The following is a 24,793-nucleotide window of genomic DNA, read 5'->3' as shown; positions in this document are numbered from 1 at the left end:
AAGTAGCCCAATTTCCGCTTCAGGAAGTTAAAAACATTAACTTGGCAGAAATCTAGTTAATAGGTTTAGCCCGGGAAATAGAAAGCAAGAAACTTGCTCAGCGAAACTTTTCGGTTCTACGACGCATGCGTTCAGCCTCCAAGAAAGTGGCAAATACGGCTGCGCGAATTGCCGGCCCAGCCCTCCTTGGTCACGTGTTGGGAGACAGCGGCGTGGCGGCGGCCGTGGCGGTAGCGACGGCAGGCCGTAGGGCGGTCAGAAGGTTTCCGGTTCCGGTGTAACGTTCGGGCTCCGTCTCAGGGGCTGAAGTTTGTGAGGTGAGTAGTGGCCCCGGGCCCAGAGAGGGTAACTCCAGTCCGCGCGACTGTGGCCGGGGGCTTAGTCCAAGGGGAGGATCGAAGCGGGAGGGTTCAGCGGGAAGGAGTGTGAAAGGAGTACCTGGTTTGGTGGAAGAAGAGATTGGAATGAGATTGTTGAGAGGAAAAGGGCGGGGGCGGGAAGCAGACCGGGTGGGGAGACCAGCTCTGAGGTGAGGAGTTTGGGTAGAACAAGGTAGAGTAAGAGACTGGTTGGAGTGACGGAGAGTAAAAACAGAAGATTTGGGGCTGCAGAGGGAAACTCAGGTTCTAGCAAACAAGAGCACGGAGTAAGGAATTCCTTCAGAAGACTGGATTTGGATTCTGCTGCCTGCTCATTGAGAGATCATTGTACCTCGCTCTCCTTCCGCACCCCCATTCCCCCTGCACCTCACAGTTATTGTTGAGCATTTGATTAGTGACAAAGCTAATTACCGTTTGAAACTTTTCTGTCCATGGCTGTTTAGTTTGCACATCATCTTATGGAAGTAACAGTGGCACCTCATTTATTGCTTTGGGCTTTCAAATTGCTTATACTTTGTAGCCTATCATTCAATTCTAGTGGAATATGAGACCCGTTAAGGTGAGGACTCTTGTTAGTTTTGCTCACTGTTTTGTGTATCCACTGCACTTAGTACATTGCTTGACACTTGGTAGTTAATAAATATTTATTGAATGAATTAAGATGTAAATATGGCAGTCCTCATTTTGTAAGATGAGTAAACTGTGGCTCCAAATAATTAATTAACTTGCCTAAGGGCCTGTAAATGGTGGAACTCAGTGTCCTAACTGTTCTGTGTGAACTCTTGTTTTCACTTTCTAAGTCGTCTGGATATGCTGCTTTTGTGCAATACGTGTGTAATATGTAGAAATTGGTAGGCTGTATGTCTACTCATTATGGGGTAATAGAGTCACCATAGAATTACTCACGTAACTTGTCACTGAGGCAGAAAATCTTTCAGTCTTAGTTTCATCACTTCAGTCTGCTAGCTTCCTTTGGATATACCAAAAGTGAGTCTACTATTTGGCAGCAAGTCTTTTTTTTTTTTTTTTTTTTTTTTTTGAGACGGAGTTTGGCTCTGTCGCCCAGGCTGGAGTACAGTGGCGTGATCTTGGCTCACTGCAAGCTCCACCTCCCAGGTTCACTCCATTCTCCTGCCTCAGCCTCCCGAGTAGCTGGAACTACAGGCGCCTACCACCACGCCTGGCTAATTTTTTGTATTTTTAGTAGAGACATGGTTTCACCATGTTAGCCAGGATGGTCTCGATCTCCTGACCTTGTGATCCGCCCACCTCGGCCTCCCGAAGTGCTGGGATTACAGGCGTGAGCCACCATGCCTGGCCAGCAGCAAGTCTTGTAGACTCTAGTATAGAAGCTAAACCTACCAAGAATGTAGAAGTTAATCAGACTGGATTTTTTGGAGAAAAGATGTCTTAAAACATCTTGAAAAACTGATTCCCAGATCTCTGATAAGTGGCACTGCTGGGAATAGCTGAGTTTAGAAATTGAGGTCAGTGCAATTTATTGACTCTCATTTAGGCACTTTTTTTTCCCCCGAGGCGGAGTCTTGCTCTGTCGCCCAGGCTGGAGTGCAGTGGCGCGATCTCGGCTCACTGCAACCTCCGCCTTCCAGGTTCAAGGGATTCTCCTGTCTCAGCCTCCGGAGTAGCTGGGATTACAGGTGCAGGTCACCACGCCCAGCTAATACTTGTGTTTTTAATAGAGATGGGGTTTCACCATGTTGGCCAGGCTGGTCTCGAACTCCTGACGTCAGGTAATCCACCCGCCTCAGCCTCCCAAAGTGCTGGGATTACAGGCGTGAGCCACTGCACCTGGCTTTCTTTTTTTTTTTTTTTGGCGATACAGTTTAACTCTGTCGCCCAGGCTGGAATGCAGTGGTGTGATTTTGGCTCACCGCAACCTCCGCCTCCTAGGTTCAAGCGATTTTTCTGCCTCTGCCTCATGAGTAGCTGGGATTACAGGTGCCCACCACCTCGCCCGTCTAATTTTTGTATTTTTAGTAGAGACGGGTGCAGTGGGTCATGCCTGTAATCCCAGCACTTTGGGAGGCCAAGGTGCGCAGATCACTTTAGGTAAGGAGTTACCTGGCTGATACGGTGAAACCGTGTCTTTACTAAAACTGCAAAATTGGCCAGGCGTGGTGGTGCATGCCTGTAGTCCCAGCTACTTGGGAGGCTGAGGCAGGAGAATTGCTTGAACTCAGGAGATGGAGGTTGCAGTGAACCAAGGTTACGCCACTGCACTCCAGCCTTGGCGACAGAGTGAGACTCTGTCTCAAAAGAAAAATGAGCGTATTCTTTTCTGAGCTGAAGGATCATCAAGTCAGCTGATGGAGACCCTGTAGATTGAACATGATAATTATCTGTATGCAGAATTCCCACTGGGATGAATATGACCACAGAAAAATGTGAGAGAACATTCTTAAGGATCATGAAATTTAATTTAATATCCAGGATGACTGACCTGGATAAACCTGTTTTACTTGCATAACTTAAAAGAAGGGAATCCTACATAAGTCAGGGTTGGATTAGGGAATGCCTGCCTGGAAGTAGGAAGAATGGAGAAGCTGGCCTCTGGATGGGCTTTTTTAGTTTTGTTCTAGTGTTGCTAGGTTTGCAAGTCCTTGTTGATATGACAGGATCAAGAAAGAAGCTAGAATTAATCTCTCAGACGTAGCTTATTCACAGAGTTTATTTATTCCACAGATTTCATTGATCAACTTAAGAGTTAAAAATCAAATGGGATCTCTTTCTGCTTTGAGATAAGGTTCTTGGGGAAAATACTTGCCTTCAAATGAGTTGGAAGAACTTGTCTAGGGATTGAGAATAGGGGTGGGGAATGCATTCCTGATGCACTAACCATTTCCCTGGATCACTTTAGTCTTCTTTTTTTTTTTTTTTTTTTTGAGCCAGAGTCTCACTGTCACCCATGCTGGAGTGCAGTGGTGTGATTTTGGCTCATTGCAAGCTCCACCTCCCTGGTTATTCCCCTGCCTAAGCCTCCGGAGTAGCTGGGATTACAGGCTCATGCTACCACGCCCAGCTAATTTTTTTGTATTTTTAGTAGAGACAGGATTTCACTCTGTTGGCCAGACTGGTCTCTGACTCCTGACCTCAAGCAGTCCACCCACCTTGGCCTCTCAAAGTGCTGGGATTACAGGCATGAGCCACTGCACCCAACCCACTTTAGTTTTTTCTTATTCTCTAACTTGTCTCTTTTTGTTTTTAGGTGTAGTATTGAGTCCAGTTTGAGCTATTGTTCTCTTTTTCCTGCAAAATGGCACTGTCTAAGAGGGAGCTGGATGAGCTGAAACCATGGATAGAGAAGACAGTGAAGAGGGTCCTGGGTTTCTCAGAGCCTACAGTGGTCACAGCAGCATTGAACTGTGTGGGGAAGGGCATGGACAAGAAGAAGGCAGCCGGTATGTACCTTTCTGCAGCTTTTGTCTTAACATATAGGGTGACCCCAAACACTGAACTTCCCTAAAATTCTCTCTGTTGGGAACATCTAAAAAAAGGGCAGGCCATATTTTGTTTTCATCTGTATTATAATGAAAATAGGCTAAATCATAATTTGCTTTTTCTCTTATTGTTTATTTTTTATGTTATTTATGATAGATTTTAAATCTTTGGCTACCATACCGAGTCACCTAAGTTAGATTTACTTAGGAAGTATGCTTAAGTCAGATAGGCATATTCAGATTCAGATTGACATCTCAACATATAAAAGTCTTTATGAAATACATAAAAAAGCTTGAAGGAGGTAGATTTTGTTAATGGTAGTCTCCTGCAACTTGCTATTTGGGAAAGGTTAGGGTGGTTATTCATCTTAAACTTGATGTTCAACGTAAACAGGTTGCTCTGACTGTACGACTTCCCACTCCAAAAAATTATAACTATTTTCACCTCATAGGGCAAGGTCATTCAATGTAAGAGAGATGGGAATCGTAGAAAAAAACTTAAAATTTGTTTCACTCCTGGGAATAAAATTCCAGTGTTGGTACCTGTTATAGGCCTAGTATTAGACTATGTAGTCTTACCTTTCCAATCCTACCACTGCCTTTCTTCCTGTCAGATCATCTGAAACCTTTTCTTGATGATTCTACTCTCCGATTTGTGGACAAACTCTTTGAGGCTGTGGAGGAAGGCCGAAGCTCTAGGCATTCCAAGTCTAGCAGTGACAGGAGCAGAAAACGAGAGCTAAAGGTAGGTTACAATTTACTGTCTAATGAGCTCAGGACTGTTTTGAATGGTAACAGAGTTGCTGAGCTTACCAGTTCACACGTTGATATCCTCTATTTAGAGCAGCAAATGTTCAAGAGAGGTACTTAGACATTAAAGTAGGAGAGGTGAATTTGTGTCATCACCATCTGAACTACCTAAGTTCATGGGTTTAAATATCCAAATAAATAATTGGTAGCTTTGTCTTTTTTTAAATAACAGGAGTTTTGGTTCTCATGTTTCTCCATATTTCCTTTTTTTCCTTCTTACCTATAAACTGATTGCTCTAAGATTTTATGTTTGATTTATTTGAGGCCTAATAAGTTGTTTTAGAATGTGACTCCACTGGTACCTGAGCTGTAGACCTCCTTGTTGCCTCTTTGTAGAGGTTTCTCTGCAATGCACTTGTAGATAGGATACCAAAAAAGTAACTATTATTTATTATATTCTTGAGAGCTTACCATTTGCTCTATGGCATATTGCTGGTCCTCTGGTGCCAGAAGTGAAACACTTGGAGGAGTTGTCAGTACCCCCTTAACTACTACACTTTTTATTCTGTAGTTGCTGACTGATCCTGGCCTTTTTCAGTATTAGCAGTATCAAGTAGTCTGTCTTTCTACTCATTTCCCAGTATCTCTCTTTAGAAAAAAAAAATTCTGCGACTCCTATCAAACCTTCCGAAGTTCTTTTGATACCTTGGCTATCCCATTGCTTTTCCTGAGGGAAAAGAGTGAATATAATGTCTGCTTGGTTCCCTGGCCAGGCTATGGAACTAAAAAAAAAACAGAGAGATTTGTGCCCTTTGTGTTTAGAGCATTGTAGGGTGATCAGAGAAGGAGAGATAGTGCTGGCCTTAAAACAGTTTGTAATTTGCCAGGCACTATGGCATGTGCCTGTAATCCCAGCTACTTGGAAAGCTGAGGCAAGAGGATCTCTTGAGCCGAGGAGTTGCAATTTAGAAGAGGCAGGAGTATCACAAAATATATATTTACGTATTATAAAATCTAAGTAGCAGTTTCATGTAAATTTTAGGGTTGGCTATAGAATTTCAGACTTATGTTGAATTTTGTTATATTTAAGGGGGAATGATTGAGCCACAGTATACACAGATCTGTACAGTGAAGATTATGTCACGATAGGGCATACTGCTTTGCTTTTTTTTTTTTTTTTTTTTTTTTTTTGAGGCTGAGTCTCACTCTGTTGCCCAGGCTGGAGTGCGGTAGCACAATCTCGGCTCACTGCAACCTCCACCTTCCAGGTTCAAGTGATTCTCCTGCCTCAGCCTCCTGAGTAGCTGGGATTACAGGCACATGCCACCATGCCCGGTTAATTTTTGTATTTTTAGTAGAGACGGGGTTTCACCATGTTGATCAGGTTGACCTCGAACTCCTGACCTCATGATCCGCCCGCCTCGGCCTCCCAAAGTGCTACAATTACAGACATGAGCCTCTGCATCTGACCAGTAGGGCATACTTCTGTATGAGTGCTGAGGGCATGCTGTGAATGAAGTGACTACATTGGGTGGGATTAATAAAAATGGCTTCTTGAAGGAGGTGTCTAGATAGCTTTGGGATACGGGTCCCATTTTTGGTCCATTCAAGTCCCCACCCCACACAATATATTATGGGAGAGTCCTTTTTCTTGAACTGTAGGAGTTCCAGGAAGCGCTCGCCCCTGGCCGAGGATATGTCCTTGCAAAACACGAGCCCTCCTAGTGAAGAGGGGATGTCACCCAAAGCCTACCACCGGTGTGTACATTTGCTTTTTCCCATTGTCCCTTCCAGTTGGCCACTCTCGGTCCTGTTAAATTCACCTTGCAAATTAGTCATCATATTTGAGTTTCCATTGTTTGATGAAAACAAAGTGTTAATGGGGATTACTGAAGAAGAAAGAGAAAGCCCGTGTCCTGGAAGAGCTTAGACTTAGTTGGGAAAATTATACTAACATTGAAATACTTAACACTTGGCAAACAGAATATCAACAGTGTAATTTAACCTAATATGAACCAAGCTCTTACATGATAAGAGAATGTGAAACAAAAAGTTTAATCAGAGTGGGATAAGGTTGTAATGAGGAAAACTTCTTGGAGGAGGTGAGTTTTAGGCAGGATTTGGAACAGGGGTTGTGGAAAAGTTGAGAGAAATCATAAATGTGGGCAGTAGCATTTGCAAAGACCTTAAGATGGGAACATTTATAAGAACATAGGAATGAAATTTGTTTGACTGGATTAGGAGAATGTTGAAGTTGGGTGAGATGGTCCACTTGATGGAGAGTCTAGTAGACCCTGCTTCTGGCAGGTGGCTATTTGCAAGGTTATATCATATTCCCCTGGGAATAGCCAGAAACTGCTGGTAGGGGCTAGGATAATTCTTCTCTTCTCCCCACGGGGAAGGATACAGCTTTTCTTTCATCTTGGGTTCCCTCAGGAGGTGTTTGGTGATGACTCTGAGATCTCTAAAGAATCATCAGGAGTAAAGAAGCGACGAATACCCCGTTTTGAGGAGGTGGAAGAAGAGCCAGAGGTGATCCCTGGGCCTCCATCAGAGAGCCCTGGCATGCTGACTAAGCTCCAGGTTAGTAATTAGGGACTGGAAGCAAAGTGGTTTTGTGAGTTGAAGAAGCAAAAGGTGCATGGGTCTGTATTTATTGTGATTTTTTTTTTTTTTTTTCGAGATGGAGTTTTGCTGTTATCACCCGGGCTGGAGTGCAGTGGTGCGATCTCAGCTCACTGCAACCTCTGCCTCCCGGGTTTAAGCGATTGTCCTGTCTCAGCTTCCCAAGTAGCTGGGATTACAGGTACCCGCCACCAAGCCCGGCTAATTTTTGTATTTTTAGTAGAGACGGGGTTTCACCATCTTGGCCAGGCTGGTCTTGAACTCATGATCTCAGGTGATGCGCTCACCTCGGCCTCTCAAAGTGCTAGGTTTACAGGAGTGAGCCACCGTGCCTGACTTATTTTTTGTATTTCTTTTAGTAGAGACGGGGTTTCACCATGTTGGGTAGGCTGGTTTCGAACTTCTGACCTTAGGTCATCTGCCCACCTCGGCCTCCCAGGTGCTGGGATTACAGGCGGGAGCCAGCGTGCCTCACCTTATTGTGATCTTGATTTAAATTAGTGTTTAGCATTTGGGGAAGTTTTTTTTTTTTTTTTTTTAAGATGGAGTTTCACTCTGTTGCCCATGCTGGAGTGTAGTGGTGTGATCTCAGCTCACGGCAACCTCCACCTCCCAGGTTTAAGTGATTCTCCTGCCTCAGCCTCCGGAGTAGCTGGGACTACGTGCACACACCACTACGCCTGGCTAATTTTTGTATTTTTAGTAGAAGCAGTGTTTTGCCATGTTGGCCAGGCTGGTCTGGAACTCCTGGCCTCAAGTGATCTGCCACCTTAGCCACCCAAACGGCTGGGATTACAGGTGTGAGCCACTGCGCCAGGCCAGCATTTGGGAAAATTTTATTTCTTGCTTTATGTTTTAGCATTCTTTTATTTGACCAGGAGTATTCCAGGTAAGGGTATTGAAATTGCCATTTACTGTGGCCAGCAAGGTGTGTTATGTACATTATTTGCCTAATTACCTACGTCACTGAGTCATTGAGAAAATTAAATGAAATGATCAGAACTCATCTTGATGACAGAGGAGAATTTCCAAACATAATGCAAAGAAGATATAATCCACTAATAAATAATTTTAAGTTGACTTTGTATTTTTTTTTAACAGGAAGTATTTGTGTTTTTTCAATTGGTAGTGTTAAATAATTTTGATACCACATGAACAATAAGTGTTTACCATTTAATATTTGAGGGGGGTAATAGAACATACACAGAAATATAGATGGGTGGATTTGCATATATGTGATATTTACAGAAGGAAAGAAATGGGTGTTTTTTTTTTTTTTTGGAGATGTCTCTCTCTGTCACTCAGGCTGGAGCACGCTGGTGCGATCTCGGTTCACTGCAGCCTCCGCCTCCCAGGTTCAAGTGATTCTCCTATCTCAGCCCCCCAAGTAGCTGGGACTATAGGCATGTGCCACCATGCATGGCTAATTTTGTATTTTTAGTAGAGATGGGGTTTCACCATATTAACCAGACTGGTCTGGAACTCCTGACCTCAAGTGATCTGCCTCCCAAAGTGCTGGGATTACAGGCGTGAGCCACCATGTCTAGCCTGTTTTTGTTTTTCAGGCAAGGTCTCACTCTGTCCTCTAGCCTGGAGTTCAGTGGCGAGATCTTGGCTTACTGCAACCTCTGCCTCCCGGGCTTGAGTGATCCTCCCACCTTGGCTTCCCAAGTAGCTGGGACTACAGGCCACCATGCCTGGCTGATTTTTGTATTTTTTGTAAAGATGGAGTTTTGCCACGTTGCCCAGGCTGGTCTTGAACTCCTGGGCTGAAACGATCCTCCTGCCTCAGCCTCCCAAAGTGCTGGACTTACAGGAGTGAACTACCACGCCCAGCTGATTCTTTTCTTTTCTTTTCTTTTTGAGATGGAGTCTCGCTCTGTCACTTAGGCTGGAGTATGGTGGCGCGATCTCAACTCACTGCAACCTCTGCCTCCTGGGTTCACACCATTCTCCTGCCTCAGTCTTCTGAGTAGCTGGGACTACAGGCACGTACCACCACGCCCAACTAATTTTTTGTATTTTTAGTAGAGACAGGGTTTCACCATGTTAGGATGGTCTTGATCTCCTGACCTTGTGATCCCCCCGCCTCGGCCTCCCAAAGTGCTGGGATTACAGGCATGAGCCACTGTGCCTGGCCCGATGATGTTTTTTATGGAGAATAGGGATGGATGTATTCACAATATATCCTTTTGCAATTTTTCTTTTTTTTTTGAGACAGAGTCTTGCTCTGTCACCCAGGCTGGAGTGCAATGGCGTGATCTCAGCTTACTGCAACCTCCGCCTTTGGGGTTCAAGCTATTCTTCTGCCTCAGCCACCCAGGTAGCTGGGATTACAGGCGCACACCACCACGCCTGGCTAATTTTTTTGTATTTTTAGTAGAGACGGGGTTTCACCATGTTGGTCAGGCTGGTCTTGAACTCCTGACCTCGCGATCCGCCTGCCTTGGCCTCCCACAGTGCTGGTATTACAGACGTGAGCCACCGACCCAGCCTGTAATTTTTCATTTTATTATTTTATTTTATTTTATTTTATTTTTTGAGATGGAGTCTCGCTCTTGCACTGTTGCCCAGGCTGGAGTGCAGTGGTGCAATCTCAGCTCACTGCAGCCTCCGCCTCTTGGATTCAAGCAGTTCTCCTGTCTCAGCTTCCTGAGTAGCTGGGATTACAGGTGTGCATCACCATGCCCAGCTAATTTTGTATTTTTAGTAGAGACTAAATTTAGTTTCACCATGTTGGGCAGGCTGGTCTCAAACAACTGACCTCGTGATCTACCTACCTCGACCTCCCAAAGTGCTAGGATTACAGGCGTGAGCCATTGCGCCCAGCACTGTAATTTTTTATTTTCTTATTTATTTATTTAGAGATGGAGTCTCCCTCTCTTGCCCAGGCGGGAGTGCAGTGGCATGATCTTGGCTAACAATAACCTCCGCCTTCTGGGTTCAAGCAATTCTCCTGCCTCAGCCTCCTGAGTAGCTGGCATTACAGGCGCCCACCACCACACCTGGCTAATTTTTGTATTTTTACTAGAGATGGTGTTTCACCATATTAGCCAGGCTGGTCTTCAGCTCCTGACCTCAAGTGATTCACCCACTTCAGCCTCTCAAAGTGCTACAGGCGTGAGCCACCATGCCTGACCCTTCTGTAATTTTTGAATTTTGAATATCACCTATTCAAGAAAAAATGTTAAAGACAAATTTTTAAAAATATCTGGAAGCTCTTTTTGCAAAATGCAAGAGGAGTTGTTTGACTATACCCTCAAAGCTTATCATTCTGAACTTCTTTAGGACAGAAGGGGTTTATAGAGACTAGGGAGCAGGTCTTTGCACCATCGTCTCTTGTTTCTCAAACTAGTAGTTCAAGTACTAATATCATGATTTTTTTAAAAAAATTAAGTATAGGCTGGGAGCAGTGGCTCACGCCTTTCATCCCAATACTTTGGGAGGCCAAGGCAGGCGGATAAGGAGATTGAGACCATCCTGGCTAACAGAGTGAAACCCTGTCTCTACTAAAAATACAAAATCCATCCTGGCTAACAGGGTGAAACCCCATCTCTACTAAAAATACAAAAAATTAGCCGAGTGTAGTGGTGGGTGCCTGTAGTCCCATCTACTTGGGAGGCTGAGGCAGGAGAATGGCGTGAACCCGGGAGGCAGAGCTTGCAGTGAGCCAAGATTGCGCCACTGCACTCCAGCCTGGGCCACAGAGTGAGACTCCGTCTCAAAAATTAAAAAAAAAAAAAATTAAGCATAATATTTTGTGTAGGTTCTGTAAGGTTTGCATGCATTATTTAAGTGGTTACAATAGACCTATAAGGTAGGTACTGTTTTTATCCTCCCTTTTAGACGCTTAGGAGGTTTAGAGACTAAGTTCCTTATCCAAGATAACAAAGGCATTAAGTGTCAGAGTTAAGATTCAAACTCGGGCCGGGCGCGGTGGCTCAAGCCTGTAATCCCAGCACTTTGGGAGGCCGAGGTGGGTGGATCACGAGGTCAGGAGATCGAGACCATCCTGGCTAACATGGTGAAACCCTGTCTCTACTAAAAATACAAAAAACTAGCCGGGCGTGGTGGCGGGTGCCTGTAGTCCCAGCTACTTGGAGGCTGAGGCAGGAGAATGGCGTAAACCTGGGAGGCGGAGCTTGCAGTAAGCCGAGATCGCACCACTGCACTCCAGCCTGGGCGACACAGCGAGACTCCGTCTCAAAAAAAAAAAAAAAGATTCAAACTCAGGTTTCTCTGACTCCAGAGTCTCAGTCATCACATTGTATTGCTACCTAATATGCCAATCTTGCCTTAGGAACTTGGGTTGAAAAATTCCAGTGCACACTTTAATCTTGACTAAATTTTTTGCACTATGGTAGACAGTATGTGGTATATTCAAAAAATTTTAAGTGTCTAGACCTGAGAGCCTTGTGGGTTTAAAAACCTGAATGGGAGTAGTAAAGAGGAGAAATTAACAGTTTTTCAATTTTTTTCCTGGAGAGCAGATCAAACAGATGATGGAGGCAGCAACACGACAAATTGAGGAGAGGAAAAAACAGTTGAGCTTCATTAGCCCCCCTACACCTCAGGTATTGTGTCTAGATTACTCTGAAGACAATAGTCTTTGGCACAGAATTTCTTGCCATCCACTCAAAATGACAGACCAGAAGAGGTGACTGCATGTTTTACTTCATAATCATCTACTACAGTCTACCATGATGTGTATGTGTGTATCTGTGTGTATGCATACGTGTATTTGTCTGCCTGTCTTAATGCCTCTGATTTCTTTTACTCTATCTCACAGCCAAAGACTCCTTCTTCTTCCCAACCAGAGCGACTTCCAATTGGCAACACTATTCAGCCCTCCCAGGCTGCCACTTTCATGAATGATGCCATTGAGAAGGCAAGGAAAGCAGCTGAACTACAAGCTCGAATCCAAGCCCAGCTGGCACTGAAGCCAGGACTCATCGGCAATGCCAACATGGTGGGCCTGGCTAATCTCCATGCCATGGGCATTGCTCCCCCGTGAGTGTCTATTTCATGGAATACCTTTTCATTTCTGAAGTTTGAGAAGCAATAAATACCTTTGAATGTTACTGATCTGGCTGGGCGCAGTGCCTCAGGCCTATAATCCTAGCACTTTGGGAGGCCGAGGTAGGTGGATCACCTGAGGTCAGGAGTCAGGAGTTTGAGACTAGCCTGACCAATATGATGAAACCCCGTCTCCACTAAAAATACAAAAATTAGCTGGATGTGGTGGTGCATGCCTGTTATCCCAGCTACTCGGGAGGCTGAGGCAGGAGAATCACTTGAATCCAGGAGGCAGAGTTTGCAGTGAGCTGAGATCGTGCCACTGCACTCCAGCCTGGGTGACAGAGGGAGACTCTGGCTCAAAAACAACAACAACAAAAAAAATTACTGATCCTCTTTTTCCACAGAACCTAGATCATTTCTCACAGTTCCATATTTCTTATGTGTGATTGATTAACCAGTTGAATTTTTTCTCTTGGCTTCCCTGTTGTTGCAGGGTTTATTATCTTCTTATGATTGATATAACTGAGATTAAGGTTATTCATCTGATATTGGAGCTCTGAATAGAGCCAGGTTTCCTTCCTGGTTTCAAACTCAGATTTATCCATTAAAGCACATTATGTGAGATCAGATCTGAGGTTCCTCTGCAACTGGTCAAAGATGTTACACTTTTTTTTTTTTTTTAGCATCTACAGTTGGTCTGGCATCCCATGACTGACGTAAGAATTCAGGGATAAAGAAAGATAGGATTGTAAATTCATATAATTTATAAACTCATTTCTTTCGGTGGTCTTGTATGCTGAAATATCTACTTTGATATTTTTAATCAAGATGTTATTGGCAGGTCGTGGTGACTCACACTTGTAATCCCAGCACTTTGGGAGGCCGAGACTGGCAGATTGCTTGAGCTCAGGAGTTCAAGACCAGCCTAGGCAACATGGCAAAACCCCATCTCTCTAAAAAATACAACAATTAGCCAGGCATGGTAGAGCATGCCTGTAATTCTAGCTACTTAGGAGACTGAGGTGGGAGAATTTCTTTGAGCCTGGGAGGTTGAGGTTGCAATGAGCTGTGATTATGGCACTGTACTTTAGCCTGGGCAACAGAGTGAGACCATGTCTCAAAAGAAAGATGGTATTACTCACTGATGAGATTGTTCCCTAGAATTATTTTATCATCTTTTTTTTTTTTTTTGAGACGGAGTCTCGCTCTGTCGCCCAGGCTGGAGTGCAGTGGCCTGATCTCAGCTCACTGCAAGCTCCGCCTCCTGGGTTCACACCATTCTCCTGCCTCAGCCTCCCGAGTAGCTGGGACTACAGGCGCCCGCCACCTCGCCCGGCTAGTTTTTTGTAGTTTTAGTAGAGACGGGGTTTCACTGTGTTCACCAGGATGGTCTCGATCTCCTGACCTCGTGATCCACCCGTCTCGGCCTCCCAAAGTGCTGGGATTACAGGCTTGAGCCACCGCACCCGGCCCGTCTTTTTTTTTTTTTTGAGAGGGAGTCTCACTCTGTTGCCCAGGCTGGAGTGCAGTGGCGTGATCTCGGCTCCCTGCAACCTCCACTTCTTGGGTTCAAGGAATTCTGCCTTAGCCTCCAAAGTAGCTGGGACTACAGGTGCCCATCTAAATTTTGTATTTTTTGTAGAGATGGGGTTGCACTATGTTGCCAAGGCTGGTCTCGAACTCCTGGGCTCAAGCGATCCACCTGCCTCAGCCTCCCAAAGTGCTGGGATTACAGTGTGAGCCACCACGCCCGTCCATCCAATAACTCTTATGGAGAAGGCACTGCACCCTCAACTTCTGGGCTCAAGTGACCCTTCTCAACCTCCTGAGTAGCTGGGACCAAAAGTATATGCCACCACACCCAGCTAATTTTAAATTTTTTGTTGAGATGGGATCGCCTTGTGTTGCCCAGATTGGTCTCTAACTCCTGGGCTCAAGTGATCCCTCTGCCTTGGCCTCCCAAAATGCTGTGGTTCTAGTCTTGAGCCACCACACCTGGCTTTATTTTGTTTGTTTTTTTGTTTGCCTTAATGTTCCATACAGGATTTATTTCTTTGCGGGCTATTTTTCAGGAAGGTGGAGTTAAAAGACCAAACGAAACCTACACCACTGATCCTGGATGAGCAAGGGCGCACTGTAGATGCAACAGGCAAGGAGATTGAGCTGACACACCGCATGCCTACTCTGAAAGCCAATATTCGTGCTGTGAAGAGGGAACAATTCAAGCAGCAACTAAAAGAAAAGCCATCAGAAGACATGGAATCCAATACCTTTTTTGACCCCCGAGTCTCCATTGCCCCTTCCCAGCGCCAGAGACGCACTTTTAAATTCCACGACAAGGGCAAATTTGAGAAGATTGCTCAGCGATTACGGACAAAGGTATCTGGCTTATAGTATAACACAGAATTTAGAAAAAGTTAAGAAGCTGAAAGGAAAACATTGTAAAATCTCTATGTTCTAGGAAATTAGATAAATAGGTCATTTAAAGCAGCAGTCCTCAACCTTTTTGGCATCAAGGACTCATTTCATGGAAGACAATTTTTCCCCTGGAGTAAGGATGGTTTTGTGATGGTTTAAGAACATTACCTTTATTGTGTACTTTATCATTATTATTATTTTTGAGATGGAGTTTTGCTCTTGTTGCCCAGGCTGGAGTGCAATGGCATGATCTCGGCTTACTGCAACCTCTGCCTCTCAGGTTCAAGTGATTCTCCTCGAGTAGCTGGAATTACAGGCATGCACAACCACGCCTGACTAATTGTGTATTTTTGGTAGAGATGGGATTTCTCCATGTTAGTCAGGCTGGTCTTGAACTCCTGACGTCAGGTGATCTGCCCACCTTGTCCTCCCAAAGTGCTGGGATTACAGGCGTGAGCCACCACACCCGCCTTTTTTTGGCAGGGGAGCGGGGACAGAGTCTTGCACTGTTACCTGGGCTGGAGTGCAGTGGTGCAATCTCAGCTCACTGCAGCCTCCACTTCCTGGGTTCAAGCCATTCTCCTGCTTCAGCCTCCTGAGTAGCTGGGACTACAGGCGTGCGCCACCATGCCTGACTAATTTTTTGTATTTTTAGTAGAGACAGGGTTTCACTGTGTTGGCCCGGCTGGTCTTAAACTCCTGACCTTGTAGTCTGCCTGCCTTGACCTCCCAAAGTGCTGGGATTACAGGCGTGAGCCACTGTGCTGACTTCTATTATTATTCTATTTTAATATATGATGAAATAATTATATAACTCACCATAGTCTAAAATCATTGGGAGCCTTGAGTTTGTTTTCCTGCCGAGACGGTCCCATCTGGGTGTGATAGGAGACAGTGACAGATCATCAGGCATTAGATTCTCATAAGGAATGTGCAACACAGCCCCCTGGCATGTGCAGTTCACAATAGGGTTCACTCTCCTATGAGAATCTAATGCCACCGCGGATCTGACAGGAGGTGGAGCTCAGACCATAATGCAGGTAATAGGGAGCAATTGTAAGTACAGATGAAACTTTGTTGGTTTGCCTCCTGCTCACCTCCTGCTGTACAGCCCAGTTCCTAAAAGGCCACAGACTGGTGGGTTGGGGACCCCTGATTTAAAGCAATGAATAATTTGAAAATATGCAGGACGAGGTGGCTCAAGCCTATAATCCCAGCGCTTTGGGAGGCCGAGGTGGGTGTATCACAAGGTCAGGTGTTCGAGACCAGCCTGCCCGACATGGTGAAACCCCATCTCTACTAAAAATACAAAAATTAGCCGAGCGTGGTGGCGGGCACCTGTAATCCTAACTACTTAGGAGGCTGAGGCAGGAGAATCACTTGCAATTGGAAGGTGGAGGTTGCAGTGAGCCGAGATCGCGCTACTACACTCCTGCCTGAGCGAAAGAGCGAAACTCCGTCTCAAAAAAAAAGTTTTAAACAGATTTTACTTCCTAATTAGTTTCTACATAAGTGGAAATACTCAATTGAGTTTGAAAATTCTCCACATACAACTAAGTGGAGGGAAACAATTTGAAACACTCTGACTGACTGAGGAAGACTTGCCTGGAGTTAAAATTTCCTGCAGAAAGTACACCTGGAGAGTTGAATTGATTGTATATTGAATGACCTTTGCCTTCTTTTTATCCTCTCAGTGAGGTTTTCATAAAATTCTATTTCTGTGTATTTACTGCAGGCATATACTGTGGAGTGAAGGGAGAGGGTGAAGGTGAGGATCTATGTAAATGAACTAAATAAAGGATAAAATAAAGCAGAACAACTCCTTTCTAAACTTTCAGAATGAATTTGTTGCATTAGGTGTAAAGAGTTCAAAGGGGAAATGTTTTAAAATTTGGGATTATTGGCCAGGCGTCATGACTCATGCCTATAATCCCAGCACTTTGGGAGGCCGAGGTGGGCGGATCACGAGGTCAGGAAATTGAGACCATCCTGGCTAACACGGTGAAACTCCTACTCTACTAAAAATACAAAATAATTAGCCAGGCGTGATGGCAGATGCCTGTAGTCCCAGCTACTCGGGAGGCTGAGGCAGGAGAATGGCGTGAACCTGGGAGGTGGAGCTTACAGTGAGCCAAGATGGCGCCACTGCACTCCAGCCTGTGTGACAGAACGAGACTCCGTCTCAAAAAAAAAAAAAAAAATTGGGAATCTGGCCCCGCACAGTGGCTCATGCCTGTAATCCCAGCACTTTGGGAGGCCGAGGCAGGCAGATCACCTGAGGTCGGGAGTTTGAGACCAGGCTGACCAACATGGAGAAACCCCATCTCTACTAAAAATACAAAATTAGCTGGAGTTGGGGGCGCATGCCTGTAATCCCAGCTACTCCAGAGGCTTAGGCAGGAGAATGGCTTGAACCTGGGAGGCAGAGGTTGCTGTTAGCCAAGACCATGCCATTGTACTCCAGCCTGGGCAACAGAACGAAACTCCATCTCAAAGAAAAAAAAAAAATTGAGATTCTACAAATTCTGTTTTCTATGATTCCAATTTATCTTTCTGTCTTGGATTATCTTGTTTTTAGGCTCAACTGGAGAAGCTACAGGCAGAGATTTCACAAGCAGCTCGAAAAACAGGCATCCATACTTCGACTAGGCTTGCCCTCATAGCTCCAAAGAAGGAGCTAAAGGAAGGAGATATTCCTGAAATTGAGTGGTGGGACTCTTACATAATTCCCAATGGCTTTGATCTGTGAGTTTGTTTTAGTACCTTTTTAAAAAAACAGTTTTTAATCAGCCGAGTTTAAGATTCAAGTTAATACCTTTTAGTAAAGCTAGTGGGAAGGATGGTACTCATTCATTAATTAAAATTTTAAAATCCAAGAAAGATAAGTAACTGTACACAAGCTCCTGTGTTTTTTGTTTTGTTTTGTTTTGTTTTGAGAGGGAGTCTCACTCTGTCACCTAGGCTAGAGTGCAGTGGCACGATCTCAGCTCACTGCAACCTCCACCTCCCAGGTTCAAGAGATTCTCCTTGAATTCTCCTTGAACCTCAGCCTCCCGAGTAGCTGGGACTACAGGTGTGCACCACCACGCCTGTCTGCTTTTTGTATTTTTGGTAGAGAGAGGGTTTTGCCATGTTGGCCAGGCGGGTCTCGAACTCCTGACCTCAGGTGATCTGCCCGCCTTAGCCTCCCAAAGTGTTGGGATTACAGGCATGAGCCACTGCACCAGGCCAAGCTCCTGCATTTGTGATGTATCATATAGGTTGTTTTTAGCTTTTGGGGTTAATGTAGGATAACTAGGGACACAAATAATCTACAAAAGCAAAGTCTGTAATTAATTTTGCTGTGTTACACATTGTTGCCTGTTTTTAGCATTATTTTCCTTAATTACATTCTTTTGCTACATATTATAGGTGTTTACATTTCCTAAAGATCTCATTGTGATAGAGCAAGGATTATTAGTTGGTAGGTGAGATAATTGTAAATATATCTTATAAGGCTGGGCTTGGTGGCTGACACCTGTTATTTCCAGCACTTTTGGAGGCTGAGGGCTGAAGGATTGCTTGAGCCCAGGAGTTAAAGACCAGCTTGGGCAATATGGTGAGACCTCATTTCTATAAAAATTAAAAAAGAAAAAAAAAGTAGCTGGGCATGGTGGGTTGGCTACCCAGGAGGCTGATGTGAGAGAATCACTCAAGCCCAGGAGTGTCTGTGCTGCAGTGAGCTATGACCATGACCCCTGCACTCTAGCCTGGACAACAGAGTGAAACTCTGTCTCAAAAAAAAAAAAAAAAAAAAAAAGGATATAAGACACATTTGAGGAGCTTTAAATATATCTGCTCCATCATTCTTTTTTTTTTTTTCTTCTGTCTGAGACAGAGTTTCGCTCTTGTTGCCCAGGCTGGAGTGCAATGGCACGATCTGGGCTCATTGCAACCTCCGCCTGACAGGTTCAAGTGATTCTCCTGCCTCAGCCTCCCAAGTAGCTGAGATTACAGGCATGCGCCACCACGCCTGGCTAATTTTTTGTGTTTTTAGTGGAGACGGGTTTCTCCATGTTGGTCAGACTGGTCTTGAACTCCCGACCTCAGGTGATCCACCTGCCTCAGCCTCCCAAAAGTGCTGGGATTACAGGCATGAGTCACTACGCCCACTGTTTTTTGTTTTGTTTTGTTTTTTGTTTTTTAAAGACAGAGTCTCACTCTGTTGTCTGAGCTGGGAGTGCAGTGACATGATCTCGGCTCACTGCAACCTCTGTCTCCTGGGTTGAAGCGATTCTCCTAGCTCAGCCTCCTGAGTATCCAGTACTACAGGCAAATACCACCACACCTGGCCAGTTTTTATATTTTTAGTAGAGAAGGGTTTCACTGTTTGGCAAGCTGGTCTCAGACTCCTGACCTTAGGTGATCCACCTGCCTGGGTGTCCCAAAGTGCTGGGATTATAGGCATAAGCCACTGCGCCTGGCCCTGTTCCATCATTCTGATACATGGCTTTAGTAGATTTTATCTTAGCCTTTCCTTGCCCATTCTTTGTCAGCCACTGTTCCAGGGACTTATTGTCACTAATGAGAGAACATAGCATCTATCAGCTGTGGCATGGTAGAAAAAAGGTTGGGAATGACTGCTGTGGAGAGTGTGTTCAACCATAGAGGGACTCAGTTCTCTCATCATAAAAATTATATGTAATTTAATTATATATTTTAGGTACGTAAATGCTATTTTAGGTATATCAAGCGCAAGAACCCATTATGGAGAATGGATTTTTTCATTGTATTTCTGAGACTCCTCTCTTAGAATCATCTCTACCCACATATCGCGTTTTCTTTCCTTCCTACAATTTTAGTACAGAGGAAAATCCCAAGAGAGAAGATTATTTTGGAATCACAAATCTTGTTGAACATCCAGCCCAGCTCAATCCTCCAGGTAATGTATAGATTCCTGAATCAAGTCTCTAGAGCAGCATTATCCACTGGAAATTTATACAGCGATGAACATGTTCTGTATCTGTGCTGTTCAGTACAGTAGCCACTATCCATGTGTAATTCTTTTTTTTTAGTTCAGTTTTTTTCCTAACAATAGTTTGTAGTTTGACCAGTGAACATACATTTTAAGTGCATATTCCTGTGCTTAGAATTTCATGAGACAGCCAAGCATGGTGGCTCATGCCTCTAATCCAAACACTTTGGGAGGCCACGGCAGGAGGATCGCTTGAGGCCAAGAATTCAAGACCAGTCTGGGCAACACAGTGAGACCCATCTCAAGGAAAAATAATTTGGCTGGATATGGTGGCTCATGCCTATAATCACTGCACTTTGGGAGGCTGAAGTAGGCAGATTACTTGAGCTCAGGAGTTCCAGATCTGGGCAGCATAGCAAAACCCCATCTCTACAAAAAATAAAATCAGCCGGACATGGTGGCGTGCATCTATAGTCCCAGCCTCTTGGGAGGCTGAGGTGTGGAGGATGGCTTGAGCCTGGGAGGTAGAAGTTGCAGTGAGCTGAGATGGCGCTGCTGCACTCCAGCCTGGGTGATACTGCCAGACCTTGTCTCTTAAAAAAAAAAGAACCCCAAAAATTTCATGAAGCTTTACATTTACAGTTCCCTGGTTGTTCCTAGGAAGCAGCCCTCAGCTTGCTCCTTTTATAGAACCACATGTTGTCATGGCATCCATAGCTAAATGCAAATGCAAGAGCTAAACTCTTGGTTTGGTGTGTTATTAGATGCGATATGCTCCACTACCCACTGTGAGGGATGCTAACTCCAAAGGACTTTTTGTTAGTTTCCCAAAGTTGAAACTGGGAAACAAAGTCGCTTTTTTTTTTTTTGAGATGGAGTTTCACTTTTGTCACCTAGGCTGGAGTGCAATAGCGCGATCTCCATTCACTCATTCACTACAACTTTCACTCCCCGGCCAGGTTTAAGCGATTCTCCTGCCTCAGCCTCCCAAGTAGCTGGGATTATAGGTCCCCACCACCACACCTGGCTAGTTTTTGTACTTTTAGTAGAGACAGGGTTTTGTCATGTTGATCATGCTGGTCTTGAACTCCTGACCTCAAGTGATCCTCCTACCTCAGCCTCCTAAAGTGCTGGGTTTACAGGTGTGAGCCACCGCACCTGGCCCTAATTTTGTTTTCTGCATTTGCCAGGGATCATTGAATGAGGGAGTTTAACAGCTTAAAGGAAAACAACTAAGAACACTACTTAAGAAAGAGGCTGGGTGCAGTGGCTCACGCCTGTAATCCCAGCACTTTGGGAGGCTGAGGCAGGTGGATTATGAGGTCAGGAGTTCGAGACCAGCCTGGCCAGTATGGTGAAACCCTGTCTCTACTAAAAATATAAAAATTATTGGGGAGGGGGTGGTGCGTGCCTGAAGTCTCAGCTGCTCGGGAGGCTGAGGCAGGAGAATCGCCTGAATCCGGGAGGCAGAGGTTTCAGTGAGCCGAGATCGTGCCACTGCACTCAAGCCTGGGTGACAGAGCGAGAAATGAACGGGCGCGGTGGCTCACGCCTGTAATCCCAGCACTTTGGGAGGCCAAGGCAGGCGGATCATGAGGTCAGGAAATTGAGACCTCTGGCTAACAAGGTGAAACCCGGTCTCTACTAAAAATACAAAAATTAACCAGGCCTGGTGGTGGGTGCCTGTAGTCCCAGCTACTCGGGAGGCTGAGGCAGGAGAATGGTGTGAACCTGGGAGGCAGAGCGTGCAGTGATCCGAGATTGTGCCGCTGTACCCCAGTCTGGGCAACAGAGCGAGACTCCAAGCCGGGCGCGGTGGCTCAAGCCTGTAATCCCAGCACTTTGAGAGGCCGAGACGGGCGGATCACGAGGTCAGGAGATCGAGACCATCCTGGCTAACACGGTGAAACCCCGTCTCTACTAAAAAAATACAAAAAACTAGCCGGGCGAGGTGGCAGGCGCCTGTAGTCCCAGCTACTCAGGAGGCTGAGACAGGAGAATGGCCCGAACCCAGGAGGCGGAGCTTGCAGTGAGCTGAGATCCGGCCACTGCACTCCAGCCTGGGCGACAGAGCGAGACTCTGTCTCAAAGAAAAAAAAAAAAAAAAAACAGAGCGAGACTCCGTCTCAAAAAAAAAAAAAAAAAAAAAAAGATAAGAATGTTTTTTAAAAATATACTGCTGGGCACCAGGCCTGAACTGATTTTAATCTTACTGATCCCTTAACAAGTTTTCTCCGTTTTCTATTTAAAGTTTATATATATATATACACACACACACAGACACACACACATATTTTTTTTTTTAGATGGAGTCTCACTCTATCGCCAGGCTAGAGTGCAGTGGCACAATCTCAGCTCACTGCAACCTCCGCCTCCTGGATTCAAGTGATTCTGCTGCCTCAGCCTCCCGAGTAGCTGGGACTACAGGCGTGTGCCACCATGCCCAGCTAATATTTGTACTTTTAGTGGAGTCGGGGTTTCACCATGTTGGCCAGGCTGGTCTCGATCTCTTGACCTTGTGATCTGCCTGTCCCTGCCTCCCAAAGTGCTGGTATTACAGGCATGAGCCACTGCACCTGGCCTCAATATATTTTTTACATAAAATGTTTATAATAGAGTTGAGTCTCACTTGGTTGTCCAGGCTGGTCTGGAACTCTTGGGCTCAAGCAATCCTCCCACCTTGGCCTACCAAAGTGCTTTAGGCATAAGCCACTGCGTCCAGCCTAGTTTCTTTTAATGATACTGATATTTACCTAGGTCTCTTTAATATTCTTATTGCTGTCCAGGCATGGTGGCTCATGCCTGGCCAACATGGTGAAACCCCGTCTCTACTAAAAATACAAACATTAGCCAGGCATGGTGACATGTGCCTGTAATCCTAGCTACTCGGGAGGCTGAGGCAGGAGAATTACTTGAGGCTGCAGTGAGCTGAGATCGGGCCATTGCACTCCAGCCTGGGTGACAGAGTGGGGGGGAAAATATATATATATATATATATATATATAATTTTCTTATTGCTTTGGTATACTAATCTCTGCCCTGACAGTTGACAATGACACACCAGTTACTCTGGGAGTATATCTTACCAAGAAGGAACAGAAAAAACTTCGGAGACAAACAAGGAGGGAAGCACAGAAGGAACTACAAGAAAAAGTCAGGCTGGGCCTGATGCCTCCTCCAGAACCCAAAGGTACATCTCTTAGTGGCCTCTGCTGTTAAAAAGAGTGGCAAGTTTATGTCTTTAATTCTGGAGGAACTTTAACATCTCTCTATGTCTGAGTGATTTCTGTTTCTAAGAATCATTCTTGGGGTCTTTTTTCTCCAAGTGTTCTACCATCTTTTCATATTAAGATAGGTCAACACATTCATTATAGAGGCCATTTAAGGCTTATTTTTAAGCATACTGATCATACAACACTCTGGTTTTCCTGGAAGAATACAGGTCTTGAAATTCATGGAGATAGTAGTTGCAGTATTTGGGTAGACTTTTTATGTACATAATTCTTAATGTTTTAATTTTTACAATGAAAGTGCAGGATAAAGAAATTGCCCCTGTAGTTACATTCTCGTTCAGCAATATTTTGACTGAGGACTGTTATTTATAAACTCTTTCACTAGATGCTGTGATAAGTACCAATCTTCAACTTAATTGTGTGAACTTCTGCAAATGCTGAAGTGATTGGGTTAGATTTTCAAGGTAGTAGTTATTGGAGAAAGTGAGTTTAGAAGCAGAGATTTGAAATAGGTAAATAATATGAATTGGTGTAGAAGAGATAGCAAGTTACTCCAGCTGGAGAAGTGACTTCAAAGATTGACTGCTGTCCTCTCTTCACTGCAGTGAGAATTTCTAATCTGATGCGAGTATTAGGAACAGAAGCTGTTCAAGACCCCACGAAGGTAGAAGCCCATGTCAGAGCTCAGATGGCAAAAAGACAGAAGTAAGTGCCATGGGATTGGGTGGAAACCCCGGGCAAGGACCCTTCCCAAACTCTTCTGGGGGATCCATATTTGGAGGGAGGGGAGAGTTCTCCGTTGCTCTCTCTTTCCCTCAGCCCTGCCTCTGATCTTCAATGCCTTTCTCACTTGTGGATGTCCTTCCTGTCACGACAGAGCGCATGAAGAGGCCAACGCTGCCCGAAAACTCACAGCAGAACAGAGAAAGGTCAAGAAAATTAAAAAGCTTAAAGAAGACATTTCACAGGGGGTACACATATCTGTATATAGGTAGGTGTCCATACTGGGCCGACCTTCCCCTTAGAATTACTAAAACATTTTCCAAGTGCTTGAGGCAGAATCATTGTGGCCTAAAAGCATACCTGACACCAGTTCCTACTCTCTTTTAATGACCCTAGTGTGGATCAAGAGCTAGTAAATCTTGTAAAATAGCGAGGGTTAATGACTTATGTTTATGGTTATCCAAGTCTTCCCTCTGAAGTCTTCTTTTTTTACCAGACTATTAGTTCTGAAAAAATGAACAAATCAATATACTTGTTCAGGCCAAGATATGAACTAAAGATTGTATGTCCTTTGAGGACTATAAAATATCATCCTATTTCTTTTTTTTTTTCATCTTTTTTTTTTAAATGGTCTGAGTTTGCTTCCAACATCCATGGAAGCATTACAAATTTTCTTTCCTCGGTAGTCATATCCTTACCCTGATGTATTGCTGTGTTTCATCCTCACTCCAAAATGCGTTTTATATGTTGTAAATATTTTTCTACCTTTGTGTTGATTTAATGTTTTTATTTTTTTATGTTGAGTACATATTTATATTCTATTTTTAAAATGTGCTTATTTCTATTAACTAGTTCTTTATTATAAAAGTACATTATTACAAAAGTAGTGAATGTTTATTAAGATTTAAAAAATTGTCTGACAATACAGAAGAACACTTACTCAGAATGTCTCCTTTCTATTCTGTGATCCCTTAGAACCACTCTCTTTAGGTAATTGCTATTAACAGTTTTTCACATCTCCTCCTAGAAAATTTTCATGCCTATATAGTGATCCTATATAGATTTCATTTGTTTATTTATTTATTTATTTATTTGAGACGGAGTTTCAGTCTTGTTGCCCAGGCTGGAGTGCAGTGGCACAATCTCGGCACACTGCAGCCTCTGCCTCACAGGTTCAAGCGATTCTCCTGCCTCAGCCTCCTGAGTAGCTAGGATTACAGGCATGCACCCCCA

The 24,793-nt window shown here is 44.5% G+C and overlaps 1 protein-coding gene across 17 annotated transcripts in view; it reads left to right on the top strand.

Moving 5' to 3' along the window:
* Positions 1–274: 274 nt before the first annotated feature.
* The window catches only part of PRPF3 (pre-mRNA processing factor 3), a 32,882-nt gene continuing 8,363 nt past the window's right edge, over positions 275–24,793 (top strand). For 8 of the 17 annotated variants that reach the window (XR_013398671.1, XR_013398673.1, XR_013398675.1 and 5 more), the window contains exons 1-12: positions 275–317; positions 3,607–3,799; positions 4,453–4,583; positions 7,025–7,171; positions 11,704–11,787; positions 12,003–12,223; positions 14,305–14,611; positions 17,229–17,395; positions 19,492–19,571; positions 22,651–22,794; positions 23,443–23,542; positions 23,715–23,828. Coding sequence is in view for 9 of the 17 variants with exons in the window: in XM_077948605.1 (XP_077804731.1) it covers positions 3,655–3,799; positions 4,453–4,583; positions 7,025–7,171; positions 11,704–11,787; positions 12,003–12,223; positions 14,305–14,611; positions 17,229–17,395; positions 19,492–19,571; positions 22,651–22,794; positions 23,443–23,542; positions 23,715–23,828 (1,640 nt within the window). In the remaining 8 variants the exon portion in view is untranslated. Of the gene's footprint in view, positions 325–3,606; positions 3,838–4,372; positions 4,584–6,250; positions 6,347–7,024; positions 7,172–11,703; positions 11,788–12,002; positions 12,224–14,304; positions 14,612–17,228; positions 17,396–19,491; positions 19,572–22,650; positions 22,795–23,442; positions 23,543–23,714; positions 23,829–24,793 lie in introns of those variants that run through there. The other 9 variants (XR_013398674.1, XR_013398679.1, XR_013398680.1 and 6 more) reach the window with 4 other exon arrangements.

Source organism: Macaca mulatta, chromosome 1 (genome assembly GCF_049350105.2).
Source record: "Macaca mulatta isolate MMU2019108-1 chromosome 1, T2T-MMU8v2.0, whole genome shotgun sequence".
Classification (NCBI taxonomy): domain Eukaryota; kingdom Metazoa; phylum Chordata; class Mammalia; order Primates; family Cercopithecidae; genus Macaca; species Macaca mulatta.
Note: the sequence above shows the minus strand (reverse complement) of the source record. Positions and strands in the feature narration are given on the sequence as shown.